The sequence below is a fragment of the Rana temporaria genome, chromosome 4 (assembly GCF_905171775.1).
Source record: "Rana temporaria chromosome 4, aRanTem1.1, whole genome shotgun sequence".
NCBI classification, from domain to species: domain Eukaryota; kingdom Metazoa; phylum Chordata; class Amphibia; order Anura; family Ranidae; genus Rana; species Rana temporaria.
In genome coordinates this window covers 41701450-41718204 of record NC_053492.1, presented here as the reverse complement: position 1 = coordinate 41718204, position 16755 = coordinate 41701450, and the positions used below count along the sequence as shown (strand labels likewise).

The window sequence follows — 16755 nt, the reverse complement described above, 5'->3', positions numbered from 1 at the left end:
ATCTCTGTTTGAGCATACACTTAAACAAACGCCGGCGTAGATTCTGAGTTAGGTCGACTTATCTACTGATAAGTCGGCCTAACTCTACCTGAATCTACCTATTATTATCTATTAATATCGTGTTTCCCCAAAAATAAGCCCGGGTCTTATATTCATTTTGGCAACAAAAGAGATGTGAGCTGTCAGCAGGCAGCTCACATCTCTGGGCCAGATCCTCAAAGAAGTTACGCTGGCGTATCTATTGATACGCCGCATAACTTCTATTTTGCTCCGGCGTATCTTTGTTTTGGATCCACAAAACAAGATACACCTGAAGCTGTGCTAGATCCGACTGGCGTACATCTTAGTACGCCGTCGGATCTAAGGTGCATTTTTACGCTGGCCGCCAGGTGGCGTTTCTACCGATTTCCCCGTCGAGTATGCAAATTGGCTAGATACGCGAATCCACAAACGTACGTCCGGCCGGTGCATTTTTTCACGTTGTTTCCGTAAGGCTTTTTTAGTTACCCCTGCTATATGAGGCGTATCCTATGTTAAGTATGGCCGACGTTCCTGCGTCGAAATTTAAATTTTTTACGTTGTTTGCGTAAGTCGTTCGCGAATAGGGCTTTGCGTAGAATGACGTTCACGTCGTAAACATTGGCTTGTTGCGGGTTAATTTCGAGCATGCGCACTGGGATACCCCCACGGACGGCGCATGCGCCGTTAAAAAAAAACGTCATTTACGTTGGGTCAAGACGTATTTACATAAAACACGCCCCCATCACATCCATTTGAATTGCGCGCCCTTACGCCGCCAAAGTTACACTACGCCGACATAACTTACGGCGCATATTCTTTGAGCATAAGGAAAATACGCTGAAAGTTACGGCGGCATAGTGTATCAGAGATACGCTACGCCGGAAGCAACAATGCGCCAGGCTACGTGGATCTGGCCCTCTGTCTCCTTAATCTCTGTCATTACACTATACATCCAGACTATATGCCCACTTCTCCTTTGACCTCAGGAAATATCATGACATTAAACAGCACTTTCCTTGGGCTCCATCCCACCGCTTTTCTTAAGGCCCGTACACTTGCGGTCGGCAAGAGCAGAACGGGGGAATGCCTTTGTAAACAAGGCATTCCCCTATTCTACCTAGTGACACTGTCACTGATGACCGTTCTCCGTGGCCGGGAATGGTCATCAGTGACGTGTCACGTGTAGCCACGCCCCCTAACAGTAAGAATCACTTCCTAGGGAACACTTAACCCCTGCAGCGCCACCTAGTGGTTAACCCCTTCACTGCCAGTGTAATTTTTACAGTAAACAGTGCATTTTTATAGCACTGGTCGCTGTAAAAATGACAATGGTCCCGAAATGGTGTCAAAAGTGTCCGATGTGTCCGCCATAATGTCGCAGTTACAATAAAAATCGCTGATTCCCACCATAACTAGTAAAAAAATATATATATATTAATAAAAATGCCATAAAACAGTCCCCTATTTTGTAGACGATATGGGCCAGATTCACAGCGGACTTACGACGGCGTATCTCCGCGTACGCCGTTGTAAGTCCGAATGTGAGCCGTCGTATCTATGCGCCTGATTCAGTTACGCATAGATTTTTCCAAGATACGAGCGGCGTAAGTCTCCTACGCCGTCGTATCTTGGGTGCAATATTTACGCTGGCCGCAAGGGGCGCATCCGTAGATTTACGCGTCAAATATGTAAATTAGGTAGATACGCCGATTCACGAACGTACTTGCGGCCGCTACGCCGTTTACGTAAGGCTTACGTTACCCCTGCTATATGAGGCGTAGGTAATGCAAAGTATGGACGTCGGCAAGCGTATCTTTTTACGTCGTTTACGTAAGTCGTACGTGAATGGGGCTGTGCGTAGGTTACGTTCACGTCACAGACAATGGGCCTGGCGTATCTTATGGAGTAAATTCGACGTGATACTGAGCATGTGCGCGCATGTGACATTCGTTAGGCGCGTCAGTTACGTGGGGTCACGATTGATTTACATACAACACACCCACCTCTTCCAAATTTGAATTACGTGGTGCCCATCTGTTTGACCCAAAGATGCCAATTCGTCACCCAAACTGCCTAAAAGCAAACATCATGTCTGTACGATTGCACAAACTCTCTGCTCAGACGTTAATATTTACCAAGTTCCTGGAGGTTAACTTGCACCGAAACAATCTTCTTCTCATAACTGGACTTTGCCGAGCTGAAGTCATCGTAGAGGGAATTGACTTTCCGGAAAACTGCAGGGAAATCATAAACATTCCAAAGTCACATTAAAGGAATTATATGAAAAAGATGTTCTTATGAGACTTTGTAATTCTTTTCTGCAAAAACACCGACAAGGATGGCACCCTTAGTACCCGTCTTATTTTCAGCAGCCAGATTAAGAGGGTCTCTTTGGATATAAGAATTTATTCTCCTATTAATGGTTTAATAAAACAGGATAATTACAGTGGAACCTTGGTTTACATATAACGCGGATAACGAGCATTTTGAATAATGAGCTAATCTGACTCGGTTTGTGAGTGTTGTCTCGCAAAACTAGCAGAATTCAAGCTAATGGGGCATGCAGTACTCCATTTGGCCAGAGGTGTGGGGGGCGCCTGAGCCAAGCGGAGCCAATCTGAGCCGTTCGGAAATACTCAGAAACACTCAGGCCCGGATTCACAGACACTGGCGCATATTTATGCCGCCGTAGCGTATCTCCTTTACGCTACGCCGAAGCAGCGCAGAGAGGCAAGCACTGAAGTGAATTCACAAAGCACTAACTCCCAAATCTGCGCTGGGTTTCTCAGGCGTAAGTCGGCGTAAGTGGAAGTGGGTGTGAGCCATGCTAATGAGGCGTGACCCCATGCAAATGATGGGCCGAGCGCCAGATAGATACCTATCGCTAACTGCGCATGCGCCGTCCCGTGGGCGCATCTCAGTGCGCATGCTCACAATCACGTCGGAACAACTGCCTAAGATACGCCGGATCACTGCCTACGGCGTGAACGTAACCTACGCCCAGCCCTATTCACGTACAACGTAAACTACGTAAAATACGCTGGCTTGTGTTCCCTGGTGCAGCCCTTTGCATGGATGCTGCTGAGTTACACCTCTTTTATGGCGCATAACTTTACGCTGTACGTACAACTTACGCGTACCAGTCGTAGCCTGCGTCGGGCGCAAGTACGATCGTGAATTGGCGTATCTCCCTCATTTGCACATTTGAATAGAAATCAATGGGAGCGCCACATGCGTCCAGCGTAAATATGCGCCCACTCTACGCCGGCGTAGGCAAGTTAGGTCGGTGGAATGAAGCCTGTTTTTAGGCGTATCTTAGTTGCCATGGCGCACAGATACGACGGCGCATATTTGCACTTACGCGGCGTATCTCGAGATACGCCGGCGCAAGTGCTTTGTGAATCCGGGCCTCAGTTTCTAATCCTTTCCAAGGTTTTCCAAGTTCAGCTGAGCTGTCCCTGAGCCTTTCTGAGTATTTGCAAGGCTCTCTGGCACCCCCACTTCGGCCACATGCGGTATTGCATGCCTTAGAAGTCAAAGCGGAACGAATTATCTTCGTTTCCATTAACTTCTATGGGGAAACTTGCTTTGATATGCGAGTGCTTTGGATTACAAGCATTCTCCTGGAATGGATTACTGTATGCTCATAATCCAAGGTTCCACTGTACATTGTTTTGAACTGGTAATTTCACACTGCAGTGAGTGTCAAAGGAAGGTGAATTAGAAGTATAAAAGAGCCCTGGCAGACACGGAAATTGATGCGAATGGCTTTTTTCTGTGGTGTATACTACAATTGTGTTGTAGTGCAGATAAGTATGCATAGGGATAAACTCAGAATGAACAAGGTGCTCACTCCAGGGTTACCAACGAATCGCGTTTAAGGATAACTATAGTGTTGCACACTCTTTTCCATTAGGTTACTTCCCGTCCCGCTAACCTCCAAAGTTTCAAACTCACCTGTCCCCGTTTCTGTGAGATTTGCGCTCTGTAGCCCGCAGGGAGACGCACAGCTCCCACTGCAAACTCTCTAGCCAGTCACTTGCTGATTCGGACTTTTGCTGTCGGAATTTCCACCAACAAAAGATTGAGAGCTGGTTCTTAAATTTTCTGACGTAAAATCCCATCGTCTGTAGAAATTCCTGACGCGCGAAATTCCGACGCATCCTCGGAAACAATTTGACGCATGCTCGGAAGCATTGAACTTTATTTTCTCGGCTTGTCGTAGTGTTGTACGTCACCGCGTTCTTGACGGTCGAAAGTTCAGTGAACTTTTGTGTGACCGTGAGTATGCAAGCCAAGCTTGAGCGGAATTCTGTCGGAAAAAACACCCATGGCTGCGCTGCTTTCAACCTATCCACTGTAGCCAATCAACGGCCAGGCTCAACAGCGAAGAGGGTGTCAGGGGCAATCGCGGGAATTTTGAGGGGGTCAGGTAAGTATAACAGGGGGGCTGGGGCCGCCGGTATTGTCCGATGTTTTTTCACCTTAATGCATAGACTGCATTAAGGTGAAAAAAACATTTACCTTTACAACCCCTTTAACCACTTCCATACCAGGCACTTACGCACCTTCCTGCCCAAGCAAATTTTCAGCTTTCAGCGCTGTCACACTTTGAATGACAATTGCGTGGTCATGCTACACTGTACCCAAATGACATTTTTATCATTTTGTTCCCACAAATAGAGCTTTCTTTTGCTGGTAAATGATCGATTTTTATTTTTTTCGCAACAACTAAAAAAAGACAGAATTTTAAAAAAAAAAATACGTTTTTATTTGTTTCTGTTAATTTTTTTTGTAAATAAGTAAGTTTTCTTCTTCAATTATGGGCACTGATATGGCGGCACTGATGGGCACCAATGAGGTGGCACTGATGGGCACTGATGAGGTGGCACTGATGGGCACCGATAGGCTGCACTGATAGGCGGCAATGGTATGCTGCACTGATGGGCATTCATAGGCGGCACTGATGGGCACTCATAGGCAGCACTGATGGGTACTCATAGGCGGCACTGGGCACTCTTTGGCGGCACTGATGGGCACTCATGGGTGGCACTTATGGGTGGCACTGATGGGTACTTATAGGTGGCACAGATGGGCACTGATAGGTGGGCACTGGACATAGATGGGCACTAAAAGGTGGCACTGATGGACACTGGGTGGCACTGATGGACACTGAGGGGTGGCACTGATGGCATTGCTGGGCATCATTCCAGCCAGTGCCCATGTTGCAAGTCAGTGCCCATTTGTGGGCACTGATTGGCATCGATTGTGTTTTTTTTTTGTATTGGTGTTTTTTTTTTTCTCTATTGAGCACCGTGGGGGCACTCCCTGGTGGTCCAGTGTTGGCATCCGAGGGGGGCTGCGCTAATAAACAATCAGAGCAAACCCCCCTGTCAGGAGAGCCGCCGATCGGCTCTCCTCTACTCGTGTCTGTCAGACGCGAGTGAGGAAGAGCCGATCGACGGCTCTCCCTGTTTACATCGTGATCAGCCGTGGTTGGACACGGCTGATAACGTGGCAAAGAGCCTCCGCCGGAGGCTCTTTACCGAGATCGGAGATGCAGGGTATCAGACATCACCCACGGGTGCGCGCCGGCGGGAAATCCTGCAGGACGTCAATAGACGTCCAGTCAGGATTTCACAACCACTTCCCGGACGTCAATTGTCCATTGACCGGGCGGGAAGTGGTTAAAGTTCATGTGTATAAAGACAGGTGTCCCAGTACTTTTGCTAATATAGTGTAGAGAGTAGACTATACTGGCAGAAAAAAAAATACTTGTAAAACAATTGCTCTTGGAAGCAGTGGGCTCTCTGTAGAGGTCAAACAAGCCCCGGGCTGATTCAGAGCTAGAACTCCCCAATCAGCAAAGCTCATGCCTCCATACTTATCGGGCAGCTCTAGCACTGGTTTAGCAGGGGGTGTCGGGACCTCTACAGAGAGACCACTGCTTTCACAAGGAGAGCAAAGGTCCTTCTCTGCAGTATTCTCAGGCTGCCGCTACCTATTAAAGGGGTGTTCCACTCATCTTTAATGTTTATTAAAAGTCAGCAGCTACAAAAAGTGTAGCTGCTGGCTTTTAATAAACATACACTCACCTGCTCCACGTTCCAGCGACGCGCCGGCCGGGGCTCCGCTCCTCTCCTCTCCCCCCCCTCTCCGGCCGGCGTCTTCATTCTAAGTGTGGGCACCTGGCCGTGACAGCTTTCGGCTTCACGGCCGGGCACCCACTGCGCATGCGCGAGTGGCGCTGCGCCATCCGATTGGACAGGCGAGGGGCTGCCAAAAGGCAATTAGATTATTCGCCTTTGCAGCCCCTCGGCGGAAGGAGGAAGTGGGACAGGAGACAGGAAGTCCCACTCCTCCTGAAGCCCCCCCCCCCCAAAAAAATTACATGCCAAATGTGGCATGTAAGGGGGCGAGGAGTGGATTAAGCGTAAGTTCCACTTTTGGGTGGAATTCCGCTTTAAACTTTTTGTTTTAATGCACTTAGAAATGTATTTATCTGATTTTAGTACATTTTAGGAAATATGCTGGTTATTATAAAGATAAAACAAAATCCAGTCAGGAAGAGTCAGACATGGTGTATTGCTCTCCAGAGCACAGCGGATGACCCTTCCCCCCACATTCCTCCAGTAATCGTGTCCTAATGGTTTATATGAACGTTCATCGCCAGATCACTTTCATTACATGCGCTGTTATGAATAGCGGGGATGAAAACACGGATTACTTGAGGGTCATACAGTCAGTCTGTTTACTTCTCACATGAAACATTGTGTTTTCCTTCAGTAAATCAGACACAGATGAAGCAACTTCCCCTCAAGTCACTTTTGGTCAAATCTATTTACACCGAAATAGAGATTTCAACATTTTTAAAGAACACCCCCACCCATTTTTTATGTGCTGTCTTCAATTTGACTGTGGTGGGGGACATTAGAGTGTAAGCTCCTCTGGTACAGAGACTGATGTGACTCCCTTGGGTTCTCTTTACAGCACTGCACAATAGACCAGAGCCACCTAAATGTATAACGATAGCGTGTGACTGTGGTGGGACGTTAGAGCTGTGGCGGTTCGTCCATAGAGGGCGCTGGAGCGCCGCCCCCTCTGGCTCTCACTGCCACTGGGGTAGATTCAGGTACGACTTGCCCATTTCTTACGGAGGCGCAGTGTACCGTTTTAACACTGCGCCTCCGTAAATTACCTGCGCTACGCTTGATTCACAAAGCATTTGCTCCGTAATTTGCGGCGGCGTTTCGTAAAAGGGGCCGGCGTAAGCACGCGTAATTTAAATGATCCCGTAGGGGGCGTGGATCATTTAAATTAGGCGCGTTCCCGCGCCGAACGTACTGTGCATGCTCCGGCGGGAAAATTTCCCGACGTCCATTGCGGTAAATGACGTCGCAAGGATGTCATTGGCTTTGACGTGAATGTAAATGACGTCCAGCGGCATTCACGAACGAGTTACGCAAACGACGCAAATTTTTAAAATCGCGACGCGGGAACGACGTCCATACTTACCATTGGCTGCGCCTCCTAATAGCATGGGCAAGCCTTACGGCAAAAACGACGTACGCAAACGACGTAAAAAACGAGCGCCGGCCGTGCGTACGTTTGTGAATCGGCGTTAGTATGCAATTTGCATACTCTACGCTGACAACTACGGGTGCGCCACCTAGCGGCCAGCGTCAGAATGCACCCTAAGATACGACGGCATAAGAGCCTTATGCCAGTGGTATCTTAGGCTACAGTCGGCGTATCGAGCTTTCTGAATACAGAAAGTAGATACGCCGGCGCTACTTAGCAATTACGCTGCGTATCTATGGATACGCAGGCGTAATTGCTTGCTGAATCTACCCCACTGAGTCTAATAACATAGATTCATGCATTGCACAAATCTATGTTATTATCGCCGCTGCTGCTGTTCTATTCAGATGGTCGGCGCTCATGTCCGGCCATCTGAATAACGGCAGCTGGTTGGCTGTACGGAAGTGCCTATCAGAGCCAACGGCTCTGATAGGCTTTTCCGAGTACAGCCCTCGGGTCCCGGAAGCTTATACAAGGAACGCACTAGGGATGCGCTCCTTGTGTAAGACTGACAGGCGTCTCAGCCAATCAGGTTGGCCGGTTCTGGCTACCGGTAACCTGATTGGCTGAGACGCCTGTCAGTCATCGAGGGCGGTAGAAGACATCGAGGGACGTGGATGGCTGACTCCAGTAAAGGTAAGTGCCGGGCGGGGGGGGGGGGGGGGACTTTACAGGGCACAGCGGCGACATCAATGGGCACAGTGGCGACAATAGGCACAGTGGCGACAATGGGCACAGTGGGGACAATTAAAGGGCACAGCGGCGACAATTAAAAGGCACAGCGCCGTCAATTAAAGGGCACAGCGGTGACAATTAAAGGGAACAGTGGTGACAATTGATGGCACAGTGGCTGCGTTTGATGGCATGGCACAGTGGCTGCGTTTAATGGCATGGCACAGTGGTGCGAATTGATGGCACAGTGGCTGCGTTTGATGGCATGGCACAGTGGTGACAATTGATGGCACAGTGGCTGCGTTTGATGGCATGGCACAGTGGTGACAATTGATGGCACAGTAGCTGCGTTTGATGGCATGGCACAGTGGCTGCGTTTAATGGCATGGCACAGTGGTGCGAATTGATGGCACAGTGGCTGCGTTTGATGGCATGGCACAGTGGCTGCGTTTAATGGTATGGCACAGTGGTGCGAATTGATGGCACAGTGGCTGTGTTTGATGGCATGGCACATTGGTGACAATTGATGGTACAGTGGCTGCGTTTGATGGCATGGCACAGTGGTGACAATTGATGGCACAGTGGCTGTGTTTGATGGCATGGCACAGTGGTGACAATTGATGGCACAGTGGCTGCATTTGATGGGCACAGTGGCTGCGTTTGATGGCATGGCACAGTGGTGACAATTGATGGCACAGTGGCTGTGTTTGATGGCATGGCACAGTGGTGACAATTGATGGCACAGTAGCTGCGTTTGATGGCATGGCACAGTGGCTGCATTTGATGGCATGGCACAGTGGCTGCGTTTAATGGCATGGCACAGTGGTGCGAATTGATGGCACAGTGGCTGTGTTTGATGGCATGGCACAGTGGTGACAATTGATGGCACAGTGGCTGCGTTTGATGGCATGGCACAGTGGTGACAATTGATGGCACAGTGGCTGTGTTTGATGGCATGGCACAGTGGTGACAATTGATGGCACAGTGGCTGTGTTTGATGGCATGGCACAGTGGTGACAATTGATGGCACAGTGGCTGCATTTGATGGGCACAGTGAGGCTGCAATTTTTTTTCCCGTTTGCGCCCCCCCAAAAATTTTGAGCACCAGCCGCCACTGCATTAGAGCGTTAGCTCCTCTGATGCAGACTGATGTATATGGTTCAGTGTTCTTTGTACAGCCCCGCTGAATCTGTCGAGGCTACATAAATGTGTAGCGCCCTGTTCCTGTTGCGTAGGCGCTATTTGTAAATTTAGTTATCTGACCTGTAGTTTAGCTCAGAATTTCATGCCAAATTATGGGTCTCTGTTCCAGCTCGGCTGGGTTGCACATCTTCCACCTGACTGTGGGTGTCGCTGTCACCAGGGGTCAAGGTTGAAATTGCAATGGGCTGGGTGTATTGGGTGCCTCTTGCCCAGAAGCAGCTCAGTGGCATGGTCCCCGCTGCTGTGCATTCTGGGGAGGGGTACTTAAGGGGCAGACACCGTTCTGGTGTGGTCTTCCGATCCCAACCTGATGGCCCTCCTGGCCTCAGGGATGTATTAGTCCATGGAGTGCAGGTGAGCAGCGTGTGGACAATCCGGGACCATTGAGACTTGGTGTGCTTTTAACCGCTTGCCGACCGCCCTCCGTAGTTTTACCACAGCAGGTCGGCTCGGCTGCGCAAAATCATGTAATATTACGTGATTTAGCATTTCAGCCACTAGGGGCGCACCCCCTGCTGCCTACACACGTGCCCGGCGAGCGCGATCACCGCTGGGCACCTGCGATCGCTCGTTACAGAGCGAGAACCGGGAGCTGTGTGTGTAAACACACAGCTCCCGGTCCTGTCAGGGGGAGAAATGACTGATCGTCTGTTCATACAATGTATGAACAGCGATCTGTTATTTCCCCTAGTCAGTCCCACCCCCCCACTTCAGTTAGAACACACCCAGGGAACACAATTAACCCTTTCCTCGCCTCCTAGTGTTAACCCCTTCCCTGCCAGTGACATTTTTACAGCATTTTTATAGCACTGATCGCTATAAAAATGACAATGGTCCCAAAAATGTATCATGAGTGTCCAAAGTGTCCCCCATAAGGTCACAGTACCAATAAAAATCGCAGATCGCCGCCATTACTAGTAAAAAAAAAAATATTAATAAAAATGCCATAAAACAGTCCCCTATTTTGTAGACGCTATAACTTTTGCGCAAACCAATCAATAAACGTTTATTGTGATTTTTTTGTACGAAAAATAAGTAGAAGAATACGTATCGGCCTAAACTGAGGAAACTTTTATATATATTTTTATATATTTTATATATTTTTATATATAGCGGCGCTATAATGAAGGTATTTGGCACATTTATATTATAGAAACACACACATTGTACATTATATACTACTGTAATTGAGTGGATTATATGATTTTACAAGCATTTTTACTTGGTTCACACTGGGGATTCCTGACAGGCAGGGAGGGGGAGAGAAGACAGTACATCGTAAGACCTACCCCGAAAATAAGCCCTACTTTGTCTTTTGTTGCCAAAATTAATATAAGACCCGGGTTTATTTTCGGGGGAAACACGGTAGTTACATAGCTAGTCTGGTCGAAAAAAGACAAAAGTTCAACCAATAGAAGAGAAAAAAATATATATATACAATCCTATACCCACAGGTGATCCAGAGGAAGGCAAACAAACCCAATAAAGCATGATCCAAATACACAAATATGTATTGAGTTTCAAGTGGTGACTTGACTTCTCCTTACCTAGGGATGCCAGCACAATCACAGCAATTATGAGAATGACCACAAAGCAATAGAGGACTTTCACTGAGATCTGCAGGGACAGGTTCCTCTGACATCTTGCACAGCTGGTCCTGGTCCTGCCTTAGAAGCACAATAGTAATCATTATTGTTCATTCCTGAATAACACAGGTCACAGTAATGCCTACATGTAGGATTGCCACCTTTTCTTCAAGTCAAACCCGAACACTTTAGCGGCGCTCAGCAATTTTTTTTTTAATAGTATAACCTAAACCCATACATATATTTTGCTATTAAATAACATTTCTAATCATATGAAGTTAATAACAAGAGTCCCCCTTTACATCAGAGTCCACAGAGTCCCCCTTTACATCTGGATCCACAGAGTCCCCCTTTACATCTGGATCCACAGAGTCCCCCTTTACATCTGGATCCACAGAGTCCCCCTTTACATCTGGATCCACAGAGTCCCCCTTTACATCTGGATCCACAGAGTCCCACTTTACATCTGGATCCACAGAGTCCCACTTTACATCTGGGTCCACAGAGTCCCACTTTACATCTGGATCCACAGAGTCCCACTTTACACCAGAGTCCACAGAGTCCCACTTTACATCAGAGTCCCACTTTACATCTGGATCCACAGAGTTCCACTTTTACATCTGAACTCACAGATTTCCCTTACACTGTAAGGCCCCATACACACGAGAGGATTTATCCGCGGATACGGTCCAGCGGACCGTATCCGCGGATAAATCCTCTCGAATATTTGCGCGGATTTCCATCCGATGGAGTGTACTCACCATCGAATCGAATTCCGCGCCAAAATCCTCTGGCGATGACGTGTCGCGCCGTCGCCGCGTCATCATCGCGGCGACGGCGCGACACGTCATCGCCAGAGGATTTTGCGCAACGCATTATATGACGCAGTCATATAAGGAATTCCACGCATGCGTCGAATCATTACGACGCATGCGGGGGATCCCCTCGGACGGATCGATCCGGTGAGTCTGTACAGACCAGCGGATCGATCCGTGGGATCCGATTCCAGCGGATAGATTTGTTGGCATGTCAACAAATTTTTATCTGCTGGAATTCGGAAATATCCGGGGATAAAGATCCGCTGGAATGTACACACCATAGAATCTATCCGCTGAAACCGATCCGCTGAGATTTTTCAGCGGATGGATTCTATCGTGTGTATGGGGCCTAAGGGGGGGGGGGGGGGTCTGCAGACTCTGATATAAGGGAGAACTCTGGGGACTCTAACATAAGGTATGCTCTGGGAACCCTGATTTGAGGGGGAACACTGAGAACTCTGATGTACGGAGAGGACACTGATGTAAGGGGGAACACTGTGGCCTCTAAAGTAAAGGGAAACTGGGATGTAAGAGGTGCTCTGAGAACCCGGATTTTCCTTATTGTCCTAACTCAGAGGCAGAAGAGAGAAGGGGTGGGGGGAAGAGGTGCATATTGAGCCCTCTCTCCTCTCCTGTCTGTGTGTTTTGGGGTGGGGCGGGAATTGTTAATGTTGGCTTCAGGCACTGTGAAAGAGCAACAGACACTCTCAGCTTAGACAACTGCAGCCAGCAAGCCTGTTAAAAAACATAGTCCAGTCTAAATAATGTGTCCGGGTTTCAGGCAGTCAGCATGATTCCAAACCCGAACTGTCCGGGTGAATCCTGGACAGGTGGCAACCCTATTTACATGTAGAGTTCAGAGAGAACCCCCCCAACGTAAAAGGACATAAGATTTTGGTCAGGGTGGGGGATATTCTTACCATTTTGCCTGAATGTAGAACTGGTCATGTCGTCGTCGTCTTGTATCAGCTGCTCGTCTGAAAGACAAAATAAGTCTGCCTTGTTTTATAGCATGTACGTGGTTCTGTATAGACCTCTAATATACAATCTAACACCAAGAATCATTTCATGTGCGGTCTGGCTTTAGAATTTAAATATCCATTCAAACGACCGACGTAACTTGCCTACGCCGTCGTTTCGTGGGCGCATATTTACGCTGGGCGCATTTGCCGCTCCTATTGATTTTCTATGCACATATGCAAATGAGGGAGATATGCCGATTCACAAACGTAATTGCGCCCGGCGCATCATATACGCGGTTTCCGTAAGTCGTACGTCCCGCGTAAAGTTATTCCCCATATATGAGGCGCAACCCATGCAAAGGTATGGACCAGGGAACACAGCCGTCGTATTTTAGGTCGTTTACGTAGTACGTGAATAGGGCTGGGCGTAGGTTACGTTCACGTCGTAGGCAGTGATCCGTCGTATCTTAGGGAGTAGTTCAGATGTGATTCTGAGCATGCGCACTGGGATATGTCCACTGGACATTACCCCTTCCCCCATTCATCCAGAAATATCATCTATGTGTGCCCACTGCAGTAGCCAATGGGAGAGGAGGGAAGCCAGCTATGCTGTGGGAGGGGACACCGGGCAGCAGGGGGAATCTGCACTGCAGGGAGTGATTAGGGTGTGCCTGGGCACATCTGGCACACCCTATGCACACGCCTGTGCCTGGCAGTACTAGCTCCCGCTGTCCTCTCTGACACCTCTCTGTGTCTTCTGTCCAGATCCTTCATGCGTTCTTGAAGGGATCCTTTCTGCACCCAAGTCCCAGGACCAAGGTCACCCCCCAAGACTGGGCAGCGCCCTTAAAGGCCCTGACAGCCTAGCACTCCATCCTCAGTTCTTCCACCTGACAATTCCTCCTGGGCTATTTAAGGAGGCCTGCTCCCTGCCAATCCAAGTTGGGGAAATGTAGTTACTAGTTAGTAGGGGGTGACCGTGTCCTCTATTTCATTCCGGGACATTGTATTTTGTATTGTATTTTCCCAGATTGAAGGTGCCCGGGACCCAGGACAGACATGTCAATTGCGGGACAGTCCCAGGCAATCCTGGACACGTGGGCACCCTAGCTATGGACTATACAGGGAGTGAAGAGAAATCTCCACAACATGGCCCAGAAACCAAAAAAAAACTCTAATTCCCTGTACACACGATCGGTTCGTCTGACGAAAATGGACTGATGGATTTCTTCATCAGATATCCGATGAAGCTGACTTTCATCAGTTTTGCCTACACACCATCGGTTAAAAATCCGATCGTGTCCAACGCAGTGATGTAAAACACAACGACGTGCTGAGAAAAATGAAGTTCAATGCTTACGAGTATGCGTCGACTTGATTCTGAGCATGCATGGATTTTTGACCGATGGATTTCCACACAGACGATCGTTTTTTTTCTATCGGTTTTTTAACCATAAGAAAAATTTAAAACAGGTTCTATTTTTTTTCACCGATGGGAAAGAAAAATTATGGGGCCCACACACGATCGGTTCGTCCGATGAAAACGGTCCATCGTTCCGTTTTCATCAGACGAACCGATCATGTGTACAGGGCTTCAGAGTTTCTAGCCATTTCCTGCTAAAGCTATAAAAAAAAGAAAGCACCTTAAAAAGCACCTGCTAAAGCCACAAAAAATATGCTGAAAGTGGAAAACACTTTAAGAGTCATGATGTTTTTCTTTGCTGTTCCAAGTCTTTTGCAGACTAAAGTCTTATGAAGAAGTTCTGTTTGTGAGAATTGAAGGCCGATATCCAAGTCAATATTATTTTTCACTTGTCGACATCATTTCACTGGCATAAGGCTTAAAGCATAAATTTAGACTTTCCGCCAGGAAAAACAATATGACATCATCGGAGCGCTGTGTATTTTCCAAATGTGACACTGGGGAAAGTATAACTCCGACAATGATTCGATAATCCAATGATTTTATTCTATATGAGAAGAGTAGATACTGACTACAGTGGGTGGTAAAGAAATCCGTAAATCCATAGGAATCTTTCTTCAAGTGTTATAAGTATAGTATGGTGGGTTTGTACTTATTCTTTCCATTTATTATACTTAGGGCTACTAATATATATATTCATGTAATTATGAAATATTACATTTGAATATCCAGCCAGCGGTTAGAAATTTAGGTTTCTTTTGGGCCTGCGTCTACGACATACAAATGAATGGATTTGATTGACAGCACCGGGAGTCAATGGCTGTGCTGCTATCAATCTATCTAATCAACGCTGAGACTCCGTGGAGAAAAGGACGCCGGGGACGCGCAGAGCAGGTGAACTGGCTCAGGTAAGTAAACAGGGGGGCTGGGGGCCCGTGATTGCCAGGTGCTTTTTTACCTTAATACATAGGATGCATTAAGGTGAAAAAACACAAACCTTTACAACCCCTTTAAATATTGAAAAGTGTACAATTTTATGTGCTCTACCATCATTGAAATAAACTTTTGATAAATCAGTAAAATTCATATGAAAATTCATTTCCAAATTCCCATAGACTAGGGATCAGCAACCTGTAGATCACGATCTTCCAGTGGATCGCATACGGGTGACTGGTAGATCGCAGTCTGGGCTTGCTGACCCACCATTCCAGGGCATTATACAGAGTGCAATGCAAAGGGACGACTTGTAAAGTTGGAGCTGTAGTAGGGAGCAAGGGCCACATAAGCCAATGCCGCCTCTGAGTGATACCAACTGCCCTCCACCTCTTATCCCAGCTAGTGGTCTCCAGAGTGGTGCCATCAGCAGGAAAGAAGAGTGAAAAGGGATCTGAGTGTGTTTGACAGGTGGTGAGGAGATATTATGTTGTCTCCTCACCACCTGATTTAAACCCATGATTGCCGTGCAATTCACATGATTGCAACATGGTAGAACGGCAATTAGAGGTTTAAATCGGGTGTGAGGAGGCGACACTGGGCGACACTATGCCTGGTGATCTTTGACTTCTCTGATGTTGTTCATGTAGCTCTCCATCTCTTTAAGGTTGCCTACCCATGCCATAGACTTTTTGTCTTGTATTTAACAAAATGACTGTAAGATATGATGGTCCCATACTGCCTTTCTGCAGGAAAGTTGACCAAAGGAGAGCAGATGACTCTGTGTGAATGGTGGACTGTAAGCCATCTGCCTGTTTTTAAACCATTGCCAATTTTCTCTCCCAATTGGGGGAATGGATGGAGTTGATGTCTGTTTTGCTTAGGGTTTGGTTCCAATTCTTCCACATAAAAGACCATAACTAACTAACCAAACTGTTTGGAATGATCAGAGCATGTTAGTTGTATACTGCTCTATGCATATATACAGATCCCAAAGCCTATAGTCCAAGTCGGGAGCAAGGGAGAGAGCGTGGCTAAGTTCCTACATGCAGAGAGGCCATGGAGAACCAATGTAGCCACCTACTAACGGGAAGTCAGATCGTAGCAGCAAAAAAAAAAATTGGAGATTTGGAGGTGGCTGAGAGCAATACGAGGGACTTCATTCAGATAAGAATATATAATTGAATAGATTTGTTTATTAAACCAGATTTTAGGGTTGCTTTAACAGCCTTGCATTGCACATAATGACGTCAAGGCCTTGCCCACAGACAGAAGCTTTAGGCAGAGGAGGAAACACCCGGAGCCAGCCGGAGCAAGGAGTCAGGTAAGTAATAATGCCTGTTCAATACCTCCTAGACCTAGACCAACTGAAAACAAGAGTTTGTTTTTTTTCCACAAGCAGAAGTGGTATAAAGGATTAGAGACAGAAAAATCAGGACAAAATAAGGAGATTTGTAAAGCCCAACTCCAGAACATCAGAAAATTTGCAGTGGGGCTAAAAGCACTTTTACTTAACCAATCCTCTCCTCCCCTGGCAGATGGTGGTCCTCCATGCT

General features: G+C 47.4%; 1 protein-coding gene across 2 annotated transcripts in view; it reads right to left on the bottom strand.

Annotated features, from left to right (window-relative positions):
- Nucleotides 1–16755, bottom strand: part of SCARA3 (scavenger receptor class A member 3) — a 67078-nt gene that overhangs the window by 35423 nt on the left and 14900 nt on the right. Inside the window, exons 2-4 of one of the 2 annotated variants that reach the window (XM_040348329.1) lie at nucleotides 12802–12876; nucleotides 11025–11144; nucleotides 2157–2255 (exon numbers count right to left, since the gene is read on the bottom strand). In XM_040348329.1, the coding sequence (XP_040204263.1) occupies nucleotides 2157–2255; nucleotides 11025–11144; nucleotides 12802–12876 (294 nt within the window). The remainder of the gene's footprint in view (nucleotides 1–2156; nucleotides 2256–11024; nucleotides 11145–12801; nucleotides 12877–16755) is intronic. The other variant, XM_040348330.1, reaches the window with a different exon arrangement.